At 32.3% G+C, this 12,548-nt stretch overlaps 1 protein-coding gene across 1 annotated transcript; it reads right to left on the bottom strand.

The window, feature by feature from the left end:
- Positions 1 to 153: 153 nt before the first annotated feature.
- On the bottom strand, positions 154 to 9,900 carry LOC148306732 (BRISC and BRCA1-A complex member 2-like). Its single transcript, XM_088264494.1, has 7 exons — positions 9,577 to 9,900; positions 7,454 to 7,761; positions 6,608 to 6,786; positions 5,663 to 5,785; positions 4,460 to 4,523; positions 4,146 to 4,299; positions 154 to 426 (listed from the first exon to the last, which is right to left on the bottom strand). The coding sequence occupies exons 1-7, from the start codon at positions 9,668 to 9,670 to the stop codon at positions 239 to 241; spliced, it is 1,110 nt and encodes a 369-aa protein (XP_088120620.1). The 5' UTR covers positions 9,671 to 9,900; the 3' UTR covers positions 154 to 238.
- Positions 9,901 to 12,548: the final 2,648 nt, after the last annotated feature.

The following is a 12,548-nucleotide window of genomic DNA, read 5'->3' on the forward strand; positions in this document are numbered from 1 at the left end:
ATGTCACTATACACCTTAAATATCGCAATAAAATAATAAAAAAACAGTCACCCGCTACAATGACCATAAAAGTCGCCTTCCGCATAATATGTGTTAGTATAAAGATGGTCATGAAGTTGAACAAAGACAACACAAAATAATTAGTAAAAAGTATTCACAAATACAATTTATTTCATGTTAAAATAATATAAACAAAAAAATAAAAATGGCGTAAATATATAAATTTGCACGGAAGTATTTAGTTTTCCGTCGTTATTATTATGGCCTCTGAACATTCAAGCTTGAAGATTTCTATTTGCTCCGCAATATAATCTTGTACTCTTTCATAAGGACACAGTGGCAGAGTCTTCACTTTGGGTCTCCGTTTGTGGCTATGGTAGATGGATCGTAACGTCAATATTGGTGGCTTCTCCGGAAAACTGACCCCTGTAAAAAAAAAACAGAATAATTTCTATATTTTATGTATAAAAAAAACACGCTTAGACCATTGTTAAAGAAAAACACTTGAGTTGTATTTATTTTATTATAACGACTAGTTTCGGAAGCAATGCTTCAGGTCTAAACTAGTCGTTTTAATAAAATAAATATAACTAAAATGATAAAAAACAAGTGTTTTCATTTGCAACTTACAAAGTGAATGCCGAAACAATAAATTAAATATCTGAGACTCTATCATGTTGGAATAGAAACTTTTTGTTGAGTACACGCTCGACTGCAAAACTGGGATCATGGGTTCGATTCCCGCTACAGTAGAATCGCGATATAACGAAATCCAAGGGAACAAAAAATATTAATTCGTAATAACGAATTCCCACATATAACGAATTTTTTTAAATCATACTTAGTATGTATATGTTGCGCGCCGTTGCAAAAAATGTTGCGCGGCTTTTCAAAAAGATCGCAAGTTCTGCAAACAAAGGAGAAGGGGGCCATAGGGAACTGAATATCTACATATTTTCACTAGTTTTCTTATTAACCTTACGGTGATAAAAGTGCCGCGGGAATCGATGATACTCGTATGTATTTTGTACACAATATGAGAATGTGATTTTAAAACAGGAAAAACGTAAATATTCATAGTTGCTTTTACTGGCCATATTTAAAGTTGAAATATAACAATTTTGTAATGTTGGGTCTGGTAAATATGCATCTGAAAATGAGAATAATAACATCAAATATAATAATATCACAAGTAGCCGCCAAAGCCGAGAACGAGAACGGCTTGCGCGCTACTGACGGCCAGTGTTGTCAGACGTCAAAGAGTAGTTTTCGATATTGAGATTGCGAAATTACGAAATTGCGAAATTACGAGACGGCGAAAAAATTTTTTTTTCCAAAATTTACGCGATGAATTTTTTTTCGCCGTCGCTAAAAATTTCCTAAAATCCGTTAAAATTCCGTTATAATCCTTCAAATTCCGTTTGATCTCTTTATTCCTTCAAAATCCGTATAAAACGGACAAATTCGTATTTGTCCAAATTGTCCGTCATATTTAATATTCCTAGTTGCTTTTATTGGCCATATTTAAAGTTTAAATAAAACAATTTTGTAATGTTGGGTCTGGTAAATGTTATTCATAATGTCATTCATTTGCAGCGACGGAAATAAATAATTTGTAAAAAAATCGGGAATCAAATCCTAACATAAAATCGTAAAAATACACAAACGTTTCTGTGTTTGCGCGTGTGGCGTGCTTTGTAAGTATGCGTGCATGTCGTACGTCGTAACACGTTACTCCGCTAGTCCAATAGTGTGCAGATTGTCTTACCCGACACTACGCCCCACTTAGGGCGCTTGTCCACTGCCCGAAATTCCGTGTAATTTTACTGTCCGGCACGTCAGTTAGCGTTTTAAAATGACGATTGGCTTGGATTGGCTTGTGCTTTTGTCCATATTTCTTCGGATCGGAGCTCTTGATCGGTGCGTAAACACGTTGCGCGTAAATTCGATCGTAAAATCGTCGTTTTAAAACGCAAACTGACGTGTCGGACGGACGGTAAAATTATTCCGTGTAGTGGACAAATGCCCTTACGATGTAGATAAAAGACGGATGCAATTTGAGGATTATTATTGTCAACAGAATCATTTCATTGAGATAAAAAGATGGATTGTAATTTGAGAATTATTATTGTCTACCATTGAGATAAGCAGGTGGACTGATTATGGGAGAGAATATACTTGAGAATTTTTATGGCCTACAGAAATAATTTCATTGAAATAAGAAGAGAGATTATAACTACTTCGCCTACTTTCAAAATCCGCCAGATCCATGTAAGTCGATTTTACAAAAAAAATCCAAATTCTCCGGATAACATTTATGTTTCAAAGATTTGTCTATCTTTATATAAAATATTTTAAAATAGAGAATTTTCCCATTTTTTTGGAAAGTTTTTCAGTACTCAAAAAAAAACACGAGTCACAAATCGATAATGACGTCATCTTAACTTTTGACCTATCTCCGCTCTCTGATTGACGGATATGGGTCAGAAGGCAAGTTTCATGAATATATCGGAATTTGAAATACAACGCTGTTTTTAAGTATTTTTTAGCGGGGTTTTCAAGTATTTAAAAATTTTGAACAATAAAAACCACAATTGGCATTCCGATAGAGTATTTATTTTAAAATCTTATAAAACTGGATCTAGCGGATTTTGAAAGTAGGCGACACAACTAAAGAATTATTATTGCTAAAGTAAATCATTTCACTGACTCATTGACTCTAATTACTAATTACTCAAGCTGATGGGATATTGTATTGAATTACTTTTAAAAATCGCCATAAAACCATCCGCATGCGGCGGCGCGGCTTGAATAATTTTATCTTAATATTTTTTATTTCCGCGCGGCGCCGCGGCGGCGCGGCTTTGAAATATTTTTATCATAACATTTTTTATTTGTTATAAATTTACTTAAATGTATTGGCACTTTTTCGTACGGGACAAAAGTGATTTTGTTATACATAATAACGGGATTTCGTTATATAAATGCATTTTTGTATGAAAAATTAGTTTTAGGGAATAAATTTGGTTTTTTTTTTCGATATACGTCATTTTTCGATATATCGCGATTACTTATATCGCGATTCTACTGTAATTGCAAAATAAATTCAAGAAAGATTTTAATTATTTATTTATTTATAATTTAAGTTTTACATGGTAAATACCACTATTTCTAAAAATCTATTGTGACACGTTAGTTGCAATTTGCATAATTTTAAAATACCATACGATGACGCGGAATGCATCAAAACATGTCACAATAGATTTTAAAGAATAGTGGTTAAGTAAAACTTAAATTAAAAATGGATAGATTAATATCTAAGTGTAATCCACAAAGTGACTGCCGAATCAATTAATGAAAAGATTTATTTTCATTTGGTCTGGGTTTTTGTGAAAAATCACATTAACCTTCTCTATCCTTATTACCTTACCTGCACACAAGCCTCAAAAATAGAGGCTTATGTGCAGGTAAGAGTTCTTAACTTAAAAAAAGGAATAACCCTCAAAGCCTCTAAAATAGAGGCTTTGATGGTTATTCCTTTTTTTAAAAGTTAATTGTATGCATTGTTTTCTTTGCATTTGTTGACAATTTTATTATTTCAGAATTAGAAAATGGTTTTGTGGAACTTCAGTTCAGTTAACTGAAGAAAATTTTAACTAACGCCATTTTCGCAAGGGCAGGTAAAGAGAATAGAACACCACACCAATGTGTCTTTGTGAACAATCTTTGTACATATCCTGTATCAACATAAAAAATAACTGCTATGTGGACAAAGATTTGGACATATTCGAAATGTTGTAAATAAAATAATTGGTTAAAATATGTATACTGTATTAATAATTTTGAAAGAATCTTACAAACATTTCATAGAGGTCTCTGCTTATTTAAAACTTACTCAACTTAACCACAGATGGTGTCAAGAACTTGTACACAAAAGAAGGTATCAATTGAAGAATGTATTTAGAACTTCTGAAATTTGAATAGTGTGGTCGTCGATCATGAGTTTAATGGTGAATGTTGCATGTGTGTAAAGTGATCACTTAACCGGCCCATGATAGGTCATAAGCCCTGTAAATACCCAGACTTCTATATTCCTCTTCATCTATGTCGAGATGTCAAAATGTTCTTATTAACGGTTTACTTACCAATTTCAATGTGAAGAATGCAGTAGAAATTGTCCACTTCCAAAAGGAAAGATGCTGTGTTTGAATCATGCTCCAGAATGCCGCCTTCGTACTTGATGATGAATCGAGAAAGCATTTCTTGGCGACTTTTCTCATTTTCAATGATCGCCGTTATCTTTAAAAAATTCACGTAACATTTTTGTAAAAAAAAATATAAATAAAAATGTCTAACCAAAAAGTAAACGCTTTAAATACGAATAGTATTGAATATATAATATTCAAATGATGGCTATTTTATAACATTGTAGAAAAAAATAAAGAGATTTTATACATACCTTTTTATTAATCAATTCTGTGACCATAGGCACGTAGTCTATTAAAACTGAATTTTGATGAATTCTGTAAAAAGAAGAAAAAAATTGCACTTTCATTACATATTTTATTATGAAATGTTTATATATCAATTTTAAGCAGCTTTTACATTCCTACTTAAATTTATCAGCAAGTGATAAAGAGCTGACTACAAATCTCTATACACTGATGGCGGAGGAATATGACGGTGTAATACAAAAACTCGTCACACGTTACGATAAATTCTCGTATTTGCTACGTGACTATGTACAGAAGTAATTTAAGGTATGTTATTCATAAATAAAACCTTCATATTTGTTTGTGAAGAGGAAAACATTCAATGCACGTGTACTCCCAGTGCTCACATATGTATTCGAGACATTTACCCTAGCAAAACGAATCATATATAAACTTCGGTTAACACAAAGAGCAATGGAGAGTAAGATGCTACAAATATCCCTTAGGGATCGAAAAACGAATGTTTGGATAGGGGAATAGTCCAAGGTAACATGTGGCTCAAAGAATCGCGGAACAAAAGTGGAACTGGGCAGGTCATGTGGCACGTATGTCTGATGATAGATGGACGAAGCATGAACAGTAGTTAGGCCCCAGAAAAGATGGTCCGATGACATTAGGAAAGTGGCGGGCCTGCACTGTGGAAGTCCATGAAGAAGGCCTTTCTTCAATACTGGACACAAGAAGAAGGCTAAAGTATTTGTTGACATATCGCTCACTCCTTTCAAGAACTTCATAAATCAAAAATCGTAAATTTTCAGTTGTGCATGTTTTCAGAATGCCCAGAAAATGTACTATATGCCAGCAAAAGAGGCATATTTTTAACTTAATATTTACCCGCTACAGGGCAGAAAGTGTTGTTTTTGCATTTTGAAGAAAAGGCATTGTTAAATTATTTTTTTAAGTATACGAAATATTTCTCAAATGGAGAAAAAACATTCAGGTTTAACCTAAAAAGATCTGTTGCACAGTAAAAAGTTCAATAAGTGGCTTGATATTTATTTTTAATACATTGTGTTATATTTTTTAACTTTAAAAACATTCTCCTGTTTTTTTATTTATGACGTTCTTGAAAGGAGTGAGCGATATACTAATTTTTTTTATATTCCCAAACGGGTACTACTTTCCGGATGACTATTATACATGTCTATATTGTATTTCAACACACTTACGATGGCAGCATTATATCCCCGAGGGCTCGTACGACCAGTGGGGACATTTTGAGCTCAGCAACTGATGGGTTCGGATACTTCACTAGCAGTACTGCACATTCTCCGCCAGGATTTTCATAAATGCTGAAATTACAGTGATACAATATTTAATTTAAAATATCATTAAATAATTCGACAGTCACTCTATGGAAATATCTATCCATTATTATCTTAAATTACAGGAATAATAATATAGGAAAATGTTACATTATAGAATCACTGATATGTTATAAAAATAGAAAATATTTTAAACTGTTTGGGAGTATGGCCATATATGGTTATCTAAAAAAAAATTTCTCAAAGGATTATGGGCGTACAAGAACCCCGGCTGTTAAGGTGGAGACTGACCGGAGCATTTTGTCGTAACGTAACACGTTAAAATGCGAGCATTCAGGCAGTAAGTACACCGAGCCGAGTGCTCTATTCATAGTTTCGGATGCTCGGTGATGCTCGCCGCGAGCGATGTTACGACGAAATGCTCCGGTCAGTCTCCACCTTAATAACTAGAGCCTGGTGACATTTATTTCTAAAATGGTACCTGTACTGCCATCTGTGGTTGTATTTAAACACTAAAACCACACTTCATATCATTATTCTGTTTTACCCACAACATTTTACTTAAAACCAAGTAGATGTGACGTCATCGTAATGACGTTGTCAAAGAAAACAGACAAAATTAAATGTGTACAATTTTAATATAAATCGTGTTTACTGGTGGACATGTATTTTTTTTATTCAAGAAAATTTGATACTTAGCATTGACTATGATAATATTATGCAAAAAAAAAGGAAAATAAACTCACTCCCCAGATAACGTTTTGTCCTCAGAAACTCACTCCCAGACGGGTTAATATTGTCGTTGTAAGATATTGTGTATAAAAAGTTATTTCTAGATTACGAACTTACTCATCAGCAAATAAAGCAGGTAGATTGGAGCAGTCGATGTTGAGTTTTATCATAAAACTAACCGACTCTCCTCGTCCAACCAATATTTCAACATCATTCTCAAGTGTGCTGGAATCACCAATCAGCGCCGTGTACTCAAAGTACGCCCTTGACTCCTCATCCGCTTTCAAAAGACGCTTCTAAAAACGACATACATGTTTAATTTTTACAAGACAAGTACATAATACTGGGGGGGGGGGCGGGGTCAGATAAATATAAGTGATTCTTTTACTCTAATATTTATTCATTATTACACTGGACTGGTACCTGAAGCGGAGGGCTGATCACCTTTCCTTCATGTGTTAACGATCAAGATAACACTGCGTTCATATGATGCAGTGCCCTATGCACCATCGGGGTGCGGATAAAAGTTTGAAGAAGGAGAAGAAATTTTCATAAATGTTTTTATTGAAAGAATAAGGGGAAAATGGCACAATATCAAATATGAAAATTAAAATATTATTTTAATACTAATGTGTTTTTTTTCCAATTTGACCAGACTCAGCCATACATTGCATTTTCTTCTTCTAACCCTTATCTGCACCCAATGGTGCATAGGGCACTGCATCATATTGACACAGTGTTATCTTGATCGTTGCTTACATGAAAACAATGTGATCACTCCTGCGCTTCAGGGACCAGTGCTGGGTAATATTAAATAAATATTGAAGTGTAAAACCAGTAATACTTATTTTCACCCCCCCTGGGAATCGAATCCGGGACCTCCAGCACGGTAGCTAAACACGCTAACCATTACACCACGGAGGCGGACCATTGAATTTATCATTAATATAAAGATGTGCATACCTGGTATTCCCGATACAATACTATCATTTCATGAAGAGTGTTACTGAGAGATTTTGGATCGTCATCATTCCATTTAGCCAGGCTGGGAATGTGTTTATCGATGAAGTCGGCATCCGCATTGGCGAGAAAGCTCTCATCCTCAAAACGGAAGTCAGGAGCCAGCCACGGACAGGAAGCATCAAACAACACGTCCCATTTCAAATAATTTCCAGCGTACGGAAGTATCAGCGTGAACTGATCAGCCAAAGAGGTCTTGGAATGAGAAGAGCTCCGGAATTTCTCAAAATCAACTTTAGACCTGCACAAACCTGCAAAAATTACTCAATTACTCATTTATTTTATTTTATATACATAATTATTTTCATCATATACTTATTACATAAAAAAATATAAAGCATTATTACATAATATAAAATATAAAGCTCTTTTCAACAATGTCATACTTGATTTTTCATCTTTTTTAAAGTTTAAAAATATAATGAAATGTATTAAAAATAAATATCAAGCCACTTATTGAACTTTCTATTGTTCAACAGATCTTTTTAAGTAAAACCTGAAGGTTTTTTTTCTCCATTTGAAAAATATTGAGTATATTTAAAAAAATAATTAAACAATACCCTTTCTTAAAAATGCAAAAACAACACTTTCTGCCCTGTACGGGTAAATATTAAGTTTTAAATATGCCGCTCTTGCTGGGATATAGTACATTTTCTGGGCATTCCGAAAAAGTGCACAACTGAGAATTGTCGATTTTTGATTTATGACGTTCTTGAAAGGGGTGAGAGATATGTATACATACATACACGCTTGTATATGGACAGGCAGATAAGATAGAAATACATGAAATTTACATAGCTCTCATGTAGTGTCGATACAATATAATTTTTAATATTAAAATTTTAATTTAACACACTAGGGACAGGAAATGTATTTTTACCCGTTTGGTCGATTGATGCTTAAGGACAGGAAGGGTATTTTTACCTTCTGCGCCGGCCTCATTTTGAAGTCAGAAAAGAAGGAATTATATATTTAATGTTTTTATATTAATATTATGTACCAATCTCTTTGTTAATCTTTCCCTTACAGTGCTAAGATCTTCCGCGCGTACCGGTGATATGTATTTTGTACACCATATGAAAATGTGGTTTAAAAATGTGAATATCCCTAAATGTTGCTTTTTGTTAGTCAGAAAAGAAGGAATTACATATTTAATGTTTTTAAATGAATATTATTTACTAATCTCTTTGGTAAGGTCTTAACTATATTTTATTTTTATTTGTTCGGGAATTGTACAGCTTTACATTTAAAAAAGTGTATAATAAACAATAGTTACATTAATAAAAATAAAGCCAATTAAACCATTCCACATTTATGTTTAAATAACCATTAAAAACATTCCGAGATAAAAAAGGGTATGGTATAAAAAAAAATTATGCAGAAAGGAGAAGGAAAGGAGAGGAATTAATGAGAGAATTAAATAATGTATGCATAATTATCAAATCCTGTCGCCGGCAGTCTTCAGGCGTGAATAACACCAATCCGAAGTGTGTTAATATTAGCCCTAATATATGCTGTGAAGCATGGAGTTGGCAAAATAAGGATGAAAGTAGACTTAATGCAGTCTAAATGCGTTCTGTTAAGACAAATGTGCGGCAAAACACTGTGTGATAGATGTTGAATGGCATTATCAATAAAATTATGAAGGGTGTGTTGAGATGGTTAGGGCATGTGAATCCAATGAGTGTAAAAAGGAAAGTTAAACAATTTTTTGAGAATGTGGTTGGTAATAGAAGCAGAGGAAGACCGAGAAAAACTTGGCACAATCAAATATTTCAAATACTTGAAAGTGGTCACAGGTCAGGTGTAGAAATAATCGGCATGTGCATATGAGAAGATATATGGAAGGGACGAAGATTGTGTGCAAAGACAGATTGGTGTGGCGTTCTATTCTCTCTGCCTACCCCTGCGGGAAGCGGCATGATGGTTATTTCATTAGTTAGTCAAATTTTTAAAGTGACGAATCCGCATTTCGTTTTTTTCATCTGGATTTCAGGGCGTGCAACTGACAGTTTTGTAAATATAAATTTGCTTTAATGTTGGCCGAAATAATATTTATATATTACCAAAATTTAAGTCACGTAATACTTCTTTGACGAAAGGGCGAAATGACTCAGATACCCTACTGAGCGTATCACAGTGCCTTCCTTTTATCGGCATGACAGCGATCGATTGGATATTTACAAGAACAACAACGGTTCACAGGAACAAAAACAGTGTCCTTTCTACATGAACAAATAAAAAACGGAACAGTAATGGCTCCGAAAAATTGGCATTATTTCGTGTATTAGAGAAATGCACAAAATTTTATTTTATTATTTAGTTTTTGACAGAAAACCGCACAAATGACAAAAAACCGATCCAATCCAAAATGACAATCCAGAGTCCATAGAACATACAAGAAAGAAATCCATAGAAAAAGGATTTGATTGCATTCGTGCACAGTGTGACCAGCATTCCAAAATAAAGATCAACAGTTGACTTATAACTTTTCTCAGTAGGTACCTACTTGTTAGTCGAAAAATTACAAAAAGTATTTTTTTTACAAATAATTATATTTACTTTACTTTGAGTATGGCTCTGACAGAATGAAAGAAATAAAGATGTGCTAAATTTTATCTTTAATAATTTAAAACATAATTCTTTGTATAATACTTGCGTTGATCAAATATCTTATTCATCCATACCCAATGGTGCAAAAGGCACTGTTTTAGATGGATATTACTTTTTCTAGATCATGAATTTCACGAAAGCAACAAGACAATTAGACAGTTTTAAGTTTCATGTATCAGTCTTCCTACACAAATTAATAATACATATATACATTTTAGTGTAAAATAAGTATTATATATTTTGAGTCGTCTGAAAATCATTCTTCACTGCAGGTGCTTTGCTATATTGTACTTACCATTACATTATAGCGGGGACTATAATAATTTTATAATAAAATTAACTATTAAAAAAAAAACATTTGTCCGAATTCTGATAAAAGAGACATTTTTTATATTTTTTTAACCACGTAAATGGAATTTTTAGACTTAAATACATAAAATAAATTTAGTTATGTTTGCATAAACATATTGTGTATAACGAAGAATAAAAAAATATTTTTGGTAAAATTTTCATATAAGTTAATTTAATTTGTAATCAGATAGCAGTTTTAATAGTTAAAAACTAAAACTTAACCAAAAACAATAAAAAATTTATTTAATTAAGAAATGGCTGAAAAAATAAGAATTATTTTACTGCTGGCATAAATATATTTTACTTAATTCATACAGTTATTTATTTTTTCATATGTAAGAAAACAAGATTATAAGGTTTCCTTATAATTTTAGTTCGATTACCTAGGATCTTTTTGGTTATTTATATTTTACACATATGTACGTAATTTAAAAATTGTTATAGTACCAATAAAATCAACCTTGAAATAATTAATTTTCCAAAACAGTTATACAGTGACTCACGTGTTAGTTTCTAAAATTAATTTTGATACCGTATGAGCATAAACATTAAAGAAAAAAGTTGTTGTTCAATTCTTTAATATTATATCTCAAACTTCTGTTATTTTATTATAACGGTATTGTTTGTTTTTAAAAATATTTAAATTAAAACAATATTTCGTTGGAAATAAGGAAACAAATACCTTTTACAATAAAGTTTGCTCAATTCCGGAATGAATTTAAAGATCTCAGAATCTTTTTTTTTCTAATTTCCGAAATCCTGGGATTTTAAAAGGACTTTGAGATTGTATTTTTCTAATTAAGCTGCATTTCATTTAATATAATATTTAAATTGAACATCATAACTTCACCAGCAAGTCATGAAACAATATCATTAATACCAACATTTAGCGTTATTAAACACATTTTCAAATATTCATGGGTATTTAATTTCATACGAGAACTTTACTTAAATAATAATTTGAATTGAAATTTTAATGACTCGTCGGATTCTCGTTTCAGCAAAATTTTAAATCTTTTCCAGCTTTTCGCAGTGGCGCTGGAATAAAGTGGGATTAAAATGTGGAATAAATCCGAGGCTTAGCTTAATACATATAAGTAATATAACCCAAATTTCTCTTCATAAATTTGACATTCAAACATTATAAATCGGGAAATTCTTAATGTCTCCGATCAAAAAAACCTTAATAACTGTTCAATCTACAATATATTGGAATTCAGCTCAGCTTCTGTCAAGGTCACGTCTCTTAAAAAAAAATGGAACGCAACGTTCGATTTACTATTAATATTCAAGTCTGAACATGCTCGTCATTGGATGAAAGTGCTTATTGGTCAATAAATAAGTTTGTGTGTGGCAAGCATTAGAAAAATCTATTTGAACTACCAAATAAATAAGTGTCATCACAATGAAACTCCATCGAGAAATGTTTATTGGTTTTTCTGGTCATTCGCCTAAATCTCAATTATGTTATTCGACGGAGGGTCTTTACAATATGGTAAATATCAGGGAAAAGAATGAAAAAGCTGTCACGTACCAAAATAGAATAAAATTTAGTTTATATACTTTCAGTCACTAACTGATGAAGTAAACTCGCTTGACTTTATCAAAATATTTTTTTTGTTGTCTAATACATACAATCACACACGTATTTTTTCTAAAATACAATAAGTTTTTGTATACCTAAAACATGATGAACAATGAAAACATTTAATAAACATAACACAACAAAAAAAATAGTTAAATAACATAAACACAATGATAAATATTACTTACACAACGTATGCTACTTCAGCTGTTCATGTATAGCGTCTTATTCTATTGCTTTATTTCGTTGTGTATACGACGACCTCTTTGGTTCCATTCCCGCGGCGTCGGAATGTATAGCTCTCTTTTCCCTTCTCTACATGTTATATTTTTCTTCCCTCTCATGTAACAAAATGTGTCAAGCAAACGTGACGCTTTCTTGAAATTTCGTTCTCAATTCTCGTCCAACTATCGATTATTGAATTGCTGCCAAAAAAGTTTAAAAAGCAATAAATTAAATAAAACTTTATTTAATAATTACTTCAAATAT

This window comes from Brachycentrus maculatus, unplaced genomic scaffold (assembly GCF_059751285.1).
Source record: "Brachycentrus maculatus isolate JH-2025_06_01 unplaced genomic scaffold, ASM5975128v1 h1tg000228l, whole genome shotgun sequence".
Lineage (NCBI taxonomy): Eukaryota > Metazoa > Arthropoda > Insecta > Trichoptera > Brachycentridae > Brachycentrus > Brachycentrus maculatus.

Excerpts from the sequence above, each read along its gene's own strand:
- LOC148306732 (XM_088264494.1), bottom strand. The coding sequence starts at position 9,670 with ATGCCGATAAAAGGAAGGCACTGTGATACGCTCAGTAGGGTATCTGAG. Across the intron at positions 7,762-9,576 it reads ATTACGTGACTTAAATTTTG|GTTTGTGCAGGTCTAAAGTT; the intron begins GTAATATATAAA and ends TAATTTTTGCAG. Across the intron at positions 5,786-6,607 it reads CCTGCTTTATTTGCTGATGA|CATTTATGAAAATCCTGGCG; the intron begins GTAAGTTCGTAA and ends CTGTAATTTCAG.